The following is an 11,960-nucleotide window of genomic DNA, read 5'->3' on the forward strand; positions in this document are numbered from 1 at the left end:
GTCGTGGAACACCGGCACTGGCTGTATTGTTGTTGTTAATGATAAATTCTCCAGCAGCCCTAGGATGCTGCACTATGAGCTCACAGATGAGGGCACTGAGGGATGGAGGGGTAGGGGGTGCAAACGCAGGCTGGGGTGGCCTCTTGGTTATCAGTGACCATCCAGGGTCGAGCGCGGGCTGGAAACCCTCTACGACTATCGGCCACTGCGGTCACTTCATCTGCACAAGGTCCCGATGCGACGGGGCTGGTGACCTCTTTGCACCGGAGTGACCCACCTCGCGTCCTCTGTGCCCCTCCCTGGCCGGCCGCTGGCTCTCCAGGGCGGGGGGCACTGTCCAGGGTGCTGGGCTCCAGGGCTGGGGGCTGCTGGGGGAGACGGGGGTGCAGACCCCTGCTGGGCCGGAATCCGGGCTCCCCGGCACCCCGCCCCGCGGGAAGCGGCAGGCGGCGCCTCCCCCTTGGCCTGGCGCCGGGGCCGCTGGGGGCGCCATGGGCGGCATTCTGGCCGCACCCGCCCGAACTCCCCCACGCCCGCAGGGGCGGGACCCGGACCAGAGAAACGAAACCGGGCGGCGGCGGAGGCTTGCGCGCCGGGGCGCCGCAGGTGCGAGCGGGAGCGGGGCCGCGGGGCCGCTGGGGGCGCGCCGGGCCTCGCCGGGCAGAGGGCGCGGGGCGGGCCGCCGGGTCCTCAGGTCTGGGTCGTGGCGCCTGCGCGCTGCGGGCCGTCCCCTCCCGGCTGCCTCTTCCGGCGGCGCCTGGTTTCGGTTTCGCCTCGGGCTCCCGGCCCCGCCCCGCCCCGCCCCGCCCCGCCCCGCGCCGTGCGGACCCCACCCCCGGGCCGCGGGCACCGGTGGGCGCGCGGCGTGCGCGGGGGAGTCCCGGGCGCCGCGCCTCCCCCGGGAGCGGAATCCTTGCTCTCTCGAGTTGCCACACCGGAGCCACGCTGTGCCCCTATGTGTGTCCACAGTAACTTTCTGGAGAACGGCATCCCCGCCCCCGTAACCGCGCCGCCCGGAGCGCAGCGTCCTCCCCGGTTTCCAGGGCTGCCCACGGCCACGGTCACCAGGCCAGGGTGGGCACCTCTGCCGCGACAGCCTTGAGGGCCACGAGGTGGCCGCGGGGAGGCCAGAGAAGGAGCGAGTGCAGAGATGGGGGCGGCCGGCCGCCCCTGACCCGCCCCCGCTCCCTGTCCCCCACCGCCCACCCCCGCTGGTAGGCTTGGTTTGGTGGCGGTTGGGAGGATGGGCTTTGAGTTTGGCGCAGTTCTGAAGTTGGGAAGAGTCCGGAAGCGATTGGATAGTGTTGTGCGTGTTCTCTTGGGTTCTCGTTTATGCCCTTAGGCCCCTGGTGGGGGCGAGAAACAATGGGACGCTTCACGGAGGATTTCTGAGCCTTCTTGTGACTTTTTTGGTGTGTGGGGAAGCAGAGCCTTGCGGAGGAGGACAGCTTAGGGGTAGAGGCCTGGGCCGTGGGGAGTCACTGAAAGTCACAGAGCGAAAGCCCAGACCAGGATGGTGGTCACTTCCGTGGTCATGTGGTGGTGAGGGGCGAGGTGGGGGCCAGGGCTTGGCGGTGTCGGGTTGAGCCGGGCAGCCTGGCACACACCAGTGTAGCTCTGCCCTGCCCCTGAGAGCTCACTATCTGGTGGACAGTGAGCCAAGTCGGGGGGAGGCAGGGGCGGGCAGCTGGCTGGAAGCAGCAGGACGCAGCCCGTTAGCCCGTTGTTAGGAGTCCTGAGCACTAGTCCTGTTAGCTCTGGGCCGCCCGCGCAGGCGGGTCCCTCGGTCCGCTCCGGCATCTCTGCGGTGCTGTCGGCCTCGCCTAATCCCATGTCACCTGTGAGCAGGTGCTTCTGTCTCTGTGCCCCTTGTCCAGTGCACTCTTACACCATGCCTTATCTCAGGGTTTTGCACGGGCTGTGTCTCTGCCCGGAACAAACCCCCCTCCGCCCACACCTAGTTCTCAGTTGTCCCAGCCCCCAGTCTCAGCCAGGGGGGACAGTTTTAGACTCACTGAGTGACGGAGAGCCCAGGAGGGGCGAGCCTGGCTGGGGAAGCAGAAAGGGAATAGGGTGCTGGAGCCCCTGGTGGGGGAGGGGGAGATGCCCCCGGTCAGGAGCCGGGGGTGGGGCGGTTACTTGGTCGGGGGCCCAGGGCTATGAGTGCTGCAGGTGGGGAAGTGCTAGCGCTAGGTTTCGATTGAGCCGGAGGACCTTCTGGGCGCTGTTATTTCACTTTCCCAGAAAATGAAACTGAAGCAGGGCTGTGGTCACATGACAGGTGGCTCAGTATATAGTCAGCTGCCTGGGGACCCTTCCTTTTTCTTCCAGATCTGCAGGAGCGTTCCCGCCTGGAGAAGACCCATCCCGGGAGGAATGAAGTGTCTTTCGTGTGGGCATGTCTCCAAAGATGAAGCCCCCAAGTTCTGCAGCCAGTGTGGACAGAGGCTGCTTCCTGCAGCCCCCGTAGCCGGTAAGGGCCGAATGGGGGCGGTGGGGTAGGCAGCAGCCCAGTCCCACTTCCCTTCGCTGAAATGGAAACTGTGGCCAGCAGGCAGCTCAGTCGGGTAGTATGAGGTCTTCTATGGCTGGAGGAACTCTTACTAGAAGCGCTTTTGTTAGAAGAACAGTTTCATCTGGTCCTTTGCTGGAAGCTTTTGTTGCTTTTTAAAAACTTTCAGGGGTGCCTGGGTGGCTCAGTTGGTAAAGCAGCTGCCTTCAGCTCAGGTCATGATCCCAGAGTCCTGGGATCGAGCCTCGCATCGGGCTCCCTGCTCAGCTCTCTGTGCCTGCCACTCCCCCTGCTTGTGCTCTCATTCTCTCTCCCTGACAAATTAAAAAAAACAACAAAAACAAAACTTTCAATTTCATTTCTTGGAGAGAACTTGAGGGTTCTCCTCCTTCTCGGGACTGGGAAGTGTCAGGCTGAACTGAGGGATCTTAGTGGATTTCAGAGGATGCTGTGTGGAAGTGGTGTCCCAGGTGCTGTGATGGAGTGCGGGGTCCCCACAGCCTGGACGGGACCCTTCCCGGTGGCAGGTCAGTGCCTGAAAGGGGAATCATGTCAGGTGGCCCCCTCACCAGCCGGCTCAGGTCAGTCCTTAATTCTCTTGGTGTCCAGGACCACAGGCTGCCTTCCTTCCTTTCCTAGGTGTTCTTGGACCACAGGACCTTTGCACTGCCTGTTCCCTCAGCTTGGAATATACCTTTCCTCTGAGGGCAGCACCATTACCCCCTCACCTGTCTTTGCTCCTCCACCTTCTCCTCTGGAGGCTCACTCTGACTACCCCATTGAGAACTACACCTGCCCGCCCCCCCTCCCCGCCCGCACTTTACCAGGCTGTGTGTCCTTCTAGCATTAGCCCACGGCAGTGTGTGGCTCCAGACAAGACCTTTGCTCTCTTGTTGGCTGCTTTACTCCAAGTCCCTGGCACACAGTAGGTGCTTGACTAATAATTTCTGGACCAATCAAAGAAAGTCCTCTAGAAGATCATGTGTGTTTTCTAAATACAGCTTGTGTGTGTTTGCACGGGAGTCAGTAAATGCTTTCGGCACCAGCCCTTCTTGCTTGCCGACCTCTGGGTGATCGGCAAGGGTGCACTGTGTGTTAGGTGTGAAGGGGAGTCACTGGTTCGTTACTCACTCGTTTTTGCTGTGTGCGTACGAAGTGCTCACATCACAGATGTTTTTATTGGACTGACTGTAAGACGTACGAAGAGGCGACTGCTTTTGTTATCAATTTTTGTTTGATTTTCTTTTGCTCCTGCCCCTTTAGGGGGGAGCTCTGGCTGGAGTCAGACCTGGGGAGTCTGTCTTTTCCTTTGGAACACGAGGGACTGGACTCACGCAGTCGTGCTTGAGTTGGCTTGGTGTCCGCTGTCCTCATGGATTCCTTGCTGTCTGGATATGGAACCGGGGCGTAGCTGAGCTCCCGGTGTCCAGGTGGAATTTCCCACCTGCTAGGGCTCCACACCCTGGTCACTACAACATCCTGAGTGGGAGACCTTGTGAGGGGGGTCTTTGGGACCCCAGAGAGTAAAAACCCCAAATCAGATCAGTTGGTGAGAGCCTGGTGCTGTGCTAAGTATTGAGGGGGGAGCTATCATAAATTCCCATTTTACGGATGCCAAGGGTGAGGCGCAAAGAGGTTAAGTAACCTGTGTGCAGTCCCACGGCCAGCAATTGGCAGAGACAGGATTTGAACCCAGGCCAGCGGCTCTGGAGGGCTTGTGCCCTGGGGGAAGCCGTGGTCTTGCAGCCTCCAAGGGAAGGGAGGGAAGGGGGGCTGCTGGCGGCCCCCTCTGTCTGCTCTGAAGTGCCACCACCTGGGCTGCGTGGATAAGCAGCTCCAGCCCCTGCTGGCCCTGCCTGTAGTGGGGGTCAGGGGTCAGGGGTGAGGCAGGGTGAGTGTGGGGCAGAGGTTGAGTGTGGGTCTCCAGGGTGGAAATGAATTACTGTGACCAGGTAAAGCAGGGGGATCCTGGACGGATAGGCCGAGGACCCCGATGGGCTTTCCTGGAGTCTGGGTCCAGTGCCTGGTGCCTCCTGGAGATCCACCTCTCTGGGGGAACGCGCGCTCCTCCCAGGGGTCTCCGGGGGAGCGCAGTACCTCTGCCCTGCTCCGGTTTTCTGCGAGGGGGTCTCAGCGCGCTGCAGGGGGCAGCCCAGGCGCTCGCCAACAGAACCGGCAAAGGAAGGTCTGTGTGGGAGCCTGGGCGTGTGGCATTTTTACAGGATGCCATGAAGTCTCCCCGTCCTCACAGTAGCCCGGGGGTCACCGTCCACGGCGCTGCTCATCCCAGCAGGTAGGGAGGGCTGGTCAGGTCCCAAGCGTCCCCACCCCTGCCTCCGAGAGGCTGGCAAAGGCCTGGAGAGCGGCCGGGGCGCTGGCTTCTCACGTGGGGGCCCTCCCCTGCGGCTGGCGGGAGCGGGGCCGGTCCTGGTCCCTCTGGCGGGGCGCACGGGGGATCCCCAAGGGCCGGGGTCTCAGGAGCGATGGCGATCTCCCCCAGCACCCCCGCCCGGCACGGTGCTTCCTGCCTCCCCGCCCCTCCGCCGCCTCGCCCCTCCCTCACGCCGGGCTGTGCCTCTGTTTACAGGAATGCAAAGTGAAACCAAGCTGCCGGGGCAGGGCTGGAGCTGCCCCGGAGAGTCTTCTTCCTGTCAGGCCCTCCCAGGGCTGCCGGGCCGGGGCTTGGGGGCACGCCAGACCAGGGGCTCTGGGGTGGTGGGCAGGGCCGGGGTCTGGGGGCCCAGAGAGTGAATGGTCAGGAAAGAATTCTGAAGACGTTTTTGGTGCAAAAATGGTGGTTCTATTAAAACAAAAATGGTGGTTCTATTAAAGCACAGGGACAGGACCCACGGGCAGAAAGAGCTGTGCTGAGGTCGTGAGGAGCGATTGATTATATACTTTTAAGTTAGGACGGGTAGAGACAAAGGAGATTTCCCAAAGGGTTTTCTTAAAGGTTTTTCTTTTTTTTAAAGATTTATTTATTTTTTGACAGAGAGAGACACAGTGAGAGAGGGAACACAGGCAGGGGGAGTGGGAGAGGGAGAAGCAGGCTTCCCGCGGAGCAGGGAGCCCGATGCGGGGCTCGATCCCAGGACCCTGGGACCATGACCTGAGCCGAAGGCAGACGCTTAACGACTGAGCCATCCAGGCACCCCCCTCAAAGGGTTTTTTCATGTTAAAGAAGACTTATAGGATCCGGGAGGCCTGGCCATTGTTGAGCTAAGGTAGTTTTTGGGTCTGGCAAGACATTAACATGACAGCCCTTGGGAGTTCCTGGAGGAACTTCATCCTCTGCCTGCCTCAAGCGTTTGTCAAGGAAATTTAGTTTTATCTACCATTTCTTTTTGCCTTGGCTCCCCCCGTCACTGGATGACTGGGTCTTGGGGGTGTGGGGGGCCACGTGGATAAAGGCGTGGAAGGGGAGTGTGTGGAGAGTCCCAGCCCATCCTGGGCAGAGGGTGACCAACTTTGCCCGGGTCATGTCGGGCCAGTCCGATGGTGGAGGGTAGGGCCAGGGGAGAGGGTCAGGTGCCCCAGGGGACTCAGTGGGACTTGACCTGGCGTGTTAGAAGTTTATTATCAGGAGATGATATTCACTTTTTTATTTTCCGCTATTTCCCAGTGTCCTTGATGTTTTTATAATGGGAAAAAGATGAGAGCCTGAGGCCCTATAGGCATCCCGGGCAGGGCTGGGCCCACCGGGGGAGCTCGGAGGCAGGACAGGTACAGATGGGGGTGGCCCCAGGGGGGTTTGAGGAGGCAGCGGAGGGTCACCAGTCAGGGATGGAGCCATCCTGCCTGTTCGTGCCTTGGGGCTGGTGGCCACCCGCACAGGCTGTGGGTGTGTGCTCGCTGCACCGACTTAGGTGGTGGTGGGGGCCAGGTGGACCTGGAGGGTTGTGTTTTCAGTGCGCTGGGTTTTATTATTTTAATTGTGGTGAAACATTTATAACTTGAAATTTACGGTTTTAACGGCGTGTAACTGTTCAGTGGCAGGAAGCACATTGTCACTGCTGTGCCGCCATCCCCACCTCCCCCTCCAGAACGTTCTCATCTTCCCAAACTGAAAGTCTGTCCCCAGTAAACACTAACGCCTCCCACTGCCGCTGGTACCCACCATCCTCTTTCTGACTCTGGGAATGTGACTCCCCTATGGACCTCGTGAGAGAGTGGGAAGCGTGCCTACTTGCTTTAGCCTTCAGGACAGGGAAGGCTGCAGCCCGTGTTTTCCAGCTGAGGGCTAGGCCCGGATGGCTGGGGGCCCCCGGGCTAGCTGGTGGCCGTCCCAAGGGCGCATGCGCTGCAGACCCAGGCCTGCTTCTGGGGCTCTCATTGGAAGGAAGCCTGGGTGTCAGAGTCAGCGTGGCTGACTGGTTTCGGTTGAGCTAATTTTGTGTGACATTTTGTTGTAGCAATGATTTGGGGTTGCTGGTGAGGCTTCTGCCTTCTTCCCTCATTCCTGTACTAATCAGCCAGTGACCTGATTTTGGGATCTGAAGGCGCTCAGACCCACTTGGCTCTCTGGATAGCCCTAGGTTTGTTTGCCTGCAGGAATGCCTGTTTGCAGGAGCAACGCAGGGGAGATCATGCCTCCCAGCATGCATGCGTGCTTCAGGGGTGGGGCACAGGAATTTGCTCTGATTCAGCCAAAATGTCCTGTGGGCAAGGACCATGGCCCCAACAGCTGTCCCCAGGGCCTGTCGTGGCTTCTGTGAAACCATGGGAGGCAGCCCAATGCCTGGGTTCAAACCCTGCTCCCCCATTGTTCTTCCATATTTGTGTCTACCAAACAGTAAGGTGCCAGGAAAAGCACCTCCCCCATTGGGTGGCTGCGAGTACTTAATGGGTTAACATGCAGAGTGTCTACTAAGTGCCAAGGAAGGTTTGCTCTTCCTGAATCCAGCTACATTCCTTTTTATTTTGATGATCATAGAAATATCACATGCTGGTGTGAATTGATGTGATTTGAAGTGGGGTTCAGGAGCGAACGGTCAAGAAAGAATTCTTGAAACGTTTTTGGTGCAAAAAGGGTGGTTTTATTATAACACAGGGACAGGATCCGTGGGCAGGAAGAGCTGCCCCTGGATTGTGAGGAGCTATTGATTATATACTTTGGAGTTGGGGGAGGTAAAGACAGTGCAAAGTTTCCAAAAGGACTTTCCTATCTTAAAGACTCACAGGATCCTGGAGGCCTGGCTATTGTTAAGCTAAGGTTGTCTTTCCTCTAGCAAGGCATTAACATGAAGATTGGGAATTCCTGGAGGAATACTATACTCTGCCTGTCTCAAGTATTTGTCAATAGGCTGCAGGTTATAAGGAAATTTAATTTTATCTACATTTCTTTTGCCTTTGTTCCTCACATCATGAATGACCTTCACGTTATAGGAGAGCATAAAAACCACAAAGCCCCTGACCTTCCCCCAGCCCCAGCCCTTCGCATCCCCAGCTAACACAACACCATTAAGTATTTGATGTGTCCCCTTCTGGATGTTTCCTCTGTGTGGGAACGTGCGTACGCACACGTGTTTCTGTAAGCTGGTGGGGTCATGCTGACGTAGCTTTAGAACATAGGTGAGGTTCGGTGGGGTAGGGTCCAGAGCCGACAGCCAAGGGAGAATTCTTGAGACGTCTTTGGTACAAAAAGGTGGTTTTATTAAAGCACAGAGGGGCGCCTGGGCGGCTCAGTCGGTTAAGCGTCTGCCTTCGGCTCAGGTCATGATCCTGGAGTCCTGGGATCAAGTAACGCATCGGGCTCCCTGCTCAGCGGGGAGTCTGCTTCTCCCTCTGACCCTCCCCCCTCTCATGCTCTCTCTCTCTCTCTCTCTCTCATTTCTCTCTCTCTCTCAAATAAATAAAAATCTTTAAAAAAAATTTTTATTAAAGCACGGGGACAGGACCCATGGACAGAGAGTTGCACTGGGGTCATGAGGAGTGGCCCATTATATACTTTCAAGTTGAGAGGGGGTTAGTGATGTAGTTTTAGAATATAAGTGAGGTCTGGGGCCAACAACCAAGAAAGAATTCTTAAGATGTCTCTGGTGCAAAAAGATGATTTTATTAAAGCACGGGGACAGGACCCGTGGGCGGAAAGAGCTGCTGTCCCATAGTTGTGAGGGGTGGCTGCTTATATACTCAGGAGTTGGGGAGGTGAGGACAAAGGGGGTGTCCAGAAGGACTGTCATATGCTAAAGACTCTCCAGGTACTGGAGGCCTGGTTATTGTCAAGCCAAGGCTGTTTTCCCCTCTAATGAGGCACTAACATGAAGACAGTTGGGAGTTTCCTGGAGGGATGTTACATTCCTCCTATCACACGTACTTGTCAATGGGCTTTAGGTTTAGAAGAAATTCAGTTTTATTTACATTTCCTTCTGGAAGCTATTGCTAAGGCTTTTGTAAGTAAACTGAGGGAGACTCCTGTCCTGCAAGACTGTGATCTCTATAGTTAACGGTTTGTTTTTCCTTTAGGGCAGCCAGGAGTGCATGAGGAATGTCACCCATGCCACATGGGGCGGAGGGGGTGGGTAGGACACCAGCTTCTGCTTTGTCCTCAGCAAGCCTTCTGCTCCCTCATCATTAGGGAGAGCGAAAGTCCCTAAGTAATTTCGGAAGCAAGGTTTCCAGGGCCTTGAGGGGCTACCTATTATTGGGAAAAGGTCATTTATTACCATCTAATAAAACCTGAGTCATGAGACCCTTCAGATGTCTATCAGTGGGCCACATGCCTGGGGGATGATTGCCAACATGGATCTTGGGGGGTAGAGATAAAGGGAGTATCCAAAGGAATTTTTATTTATTTTTTATTTATGAAGATTTCATTTATGTATGTATGTGTGTATGTATTTTAGAGAGGGAGAGAGGGAAGGGGCAGAGGGAAAGGGAGAGAGAATCTTAAGCAAGTTCCACACCTAGCGCAGAGCCCAGTGTGGGGCTTGATCGCACAACCCTGAGATCATGACCTGAGCCAAAATCAAGAATTGGATGCTTAACCAGTGAGCCACTCAGGCGCCTCCAAAGGAATTTTTATATGTTAAAGTAGACTTACAGGATCCTGGAGGGTCAGGCTAAGATTGCCTTTTGCCCTTAGCAAAGTGTCCACCTCGAGGCAGCTGAGTCCCTAGAGGAATGTCACTCTGCCTGGTTCAAGGACTTGTCAATGGGCTGTAAGTAGTGAGGAAAATTAATAATTTTTCTTCTGCCGTTGTTTGCCACATCACTAGGCACTTACCTTGTTCCACTGTTTTGCCGTAAGGCACATGGTGGGGTAGATCTTGCCCCCGGAACCAGTCTGTCTGGAGGACAGCCTGGTGTGTTTACAATGCATAGGGCTTCTGGCCCCTCTGACCTAGGGGTTTCGAGGTTTCTTGACCACCCATATCCTCTGTAGCACTGGGTGCTATCGATCTTGCTAATCAGTGCCAAGTGGATGGGTTAGACATGGTATCTCACAGATTTCTTTCTCACTTCCTTGATCAGTAGGGAGCCAAGGATATTTTTGAGGGTTAAGAGGTCACTTGTGTTTCTTTTTCATTGAACTGCCTCTTGTTTTCCTTTTGGGAAGCTCATTTTTTAGAAAAATTCTTACTGGTTTTCATAGTCTTTGGGCCTGTTTATGTTGGAGAGGACCAGAACCCCAGCTCCCTCCTTCATCAGCTGGAGGAATGCACTGGCTACACACACTCCACTCCAGATCCAGGGATTTGGATTTCCGTGGGGCTCCCTCTCTGTCCTGAGTTCCTCGGTCTCTGCATCTTTCTCTGGTCCCCTGCTTTGTCCTTAGGCTGGCTGTATTCACAGAGGCAAGCTGGCTCACCAGTTCCGGTGCCTGGCATCTGTTTGTTTGACTGTGGCAGGAAATCAATGTGTCTGAAACCCCAGTAACCAGACCTGGAGGCCGTCCGCACTTCCTGCCAATCACTGGGGCCAGGAGAAATGCCAGGTTCTCATTGGGTCATGCTAATCAGGGCCCGCCCCACGTAGAAGCAGGTGGAAGAGAGACTGGCCAAAATGCTCACAGTTTATCATCAAAGGAGAGTGGCCCTGGGCTGGTGTGTGCGATATCCTTGGTGCTTTGGTTCTTTGGCCATCAGTTTGTTGGGGAGGAAGAATTTTTCTCTGCCCTTCAAAATGCTTCTGGCTGGTCTAAGAATTAAATTGACACATGACAGATTGACGGGAGAAAATCAAATTTAATTTCCACACAATGAGAGATTGCAAAGACAAGTGAAGGGAGATGTATATGTCACCCTGAACTCAGGAGAAGGGGTAGGCACCTGGGAGAGGGGCTGAGAATGGGGCACCTGTCCCTCAGAAGAGAGGAAGAAGCACTTTGGGCAGGGAGGGGAGTGGCACGTTCTGTTTTGGAGACAATCGGGGCCAGGCCACTCTGCCGCTGCTGACGTCAGAAAGAGCTAGACGCTCAGACTGCACGTGCTGTTTTGGGGGTTCGGCCCCATCCTTGGGGTTGGGGCCAGGGTCCTGGGTCCCTCATGCCCACCCAAGAGCAGACATTGTACCCAGGGAAAGTGCATGATGGGGGAGAGGGCTGATCTGGCCAGTGTCCTGGGAGGATTTTCCTCCGTGACTTCCCTTACTTTTCCTTGAGACCTGACCCATGTGCACGTACCTTTGTAGGTTCTGAGAACAACAATCCTGAGGCAATGCTGGCCCCAGAGGAAAAAATGGAGCGTGGGCAGGAGCTGAGGGAGGACGGCGGCCCCACGGTGGCATCAGACCTTGAGGGAGAGATGGAGCGTGGGCAGGAGCTGAGGGAGGATGGTGGCTCTTTCTTCTCCCCGGGCTCGAGTCATCTCCCGCAGGAAGATCTGGATGAGCCCCCTTCCAGCGTCTCCTTGGCCTGCCCAAGAGTGAGAAGAGTGAGTATGCCCGGTCCCTGGCGGGGCGGGTCTGTGAGGAGCGGTACCTGCCCGTTCCCGCTGTGTCTCCGACGGCAGGGACTGGTGGCCGCCGTGGCCGGGCCGGGTCTGGAAGCCTGAGCCGCCACGTGCGTGTGCGGGGCCTCCCCTCCGGACCTCTCGGCCTTCACGGGGCCGGCGCTGAGGTGTCTCGAAGCCACAGAGACAGGGCTGGTGCTCCGGGAGCACGCGGCTGGCCAGGCGCTCCTCCCCGCAGAGTGGGGGCGTGGCCGGCCCCCCGCAAGTGTCGGGGGCCCTGGGTGAGGCTGGCGGGGAGCGCCCTGGGCAGGTTCGGGGAGGAGGGTGGCAGAGAAGATCCCGTGCTGCACATCAGCCTGTCCGGAGCCAGCGGGCCTGTGCTTTCCTGCTGGAGGCCGAGAGGGATGCTGTCCTTCCGGGTGGGGGTTGGGGCTGCTGTCCTGTCGGTGCTCAGGTCCTTGTGGTCACACCGGCGGGGGAAGCGCTGCAGCTGGCTGTGTCCTGGTCGGTGTGGGCATGGTGTGGGTGTGCGTGGGGGGAGTGTGAGCGTGGGGGTG

The 11,960-nt window shown here is 57.1% G+C and overlaps 1 protein-coding gene across 1 annotated transcript; it reads left to right on the forward strand.

The window, feature by feature from the left end:
* Window positions 1-534: 534 nt before the first annotated feature.
* Window positions 535-11,702, forward strand: LOC116647807 (E3 ubiquitin-protein ligase RNF213-like). Its single transcript, XM_032429329.1, has 3 exons — window positions 535-606; window positions 2,332-2,473; window positions 11,144-11,702. Exons 2-3 carry the CDS (start codon window positions 2,377-2,379, stop codon window positions 11,503-11,505), a joined length of 459 nt encoding a protein of 152 aa, XP_032285220.1. The 5' UTR covers window positions 535-606; window positions 2,332-2,376; the 3' UTR covers window positions 11,506-11,702.
* Window positions 11,703-11,960: the final 258 nt, after the last annotated feature.

Source organism: Phoca vitulina, unplaced genomic scaffold (genome assembly GCF_004348235.1).
Source record: "Phoca vitulina isolate PV1807 unplaced genomic scaffold, GSC_HSeal_1.0 scaffold41, whole genome shotgun sequence".
Classification (NCBI taxonomy): Eukaryota; Metazoa; Chordata; class Mammalia; order Carnivora; family Phocidae; genus Phoca; species Phoca vitulina.

What these genes read in the sequence shown, in the direction of transcription:
- LOC116647807 (XM_032429329.1), top strand. Translation starts at nt 2,377, where the DNA reads ATGAAGTGTCTTTCGTGTGGGCATGTCTCCAAAGATGAAGCCCCCAAG. An exon ending in TCCTGCAGCCCCCGTAGCCG is followed by an intron (nt 2,474 to 11,143) that starts GTAAGGGCCGAA and finishes GTACCTTTGTAG; the next exon opens with GTTCTGAGAACAACAATCCT.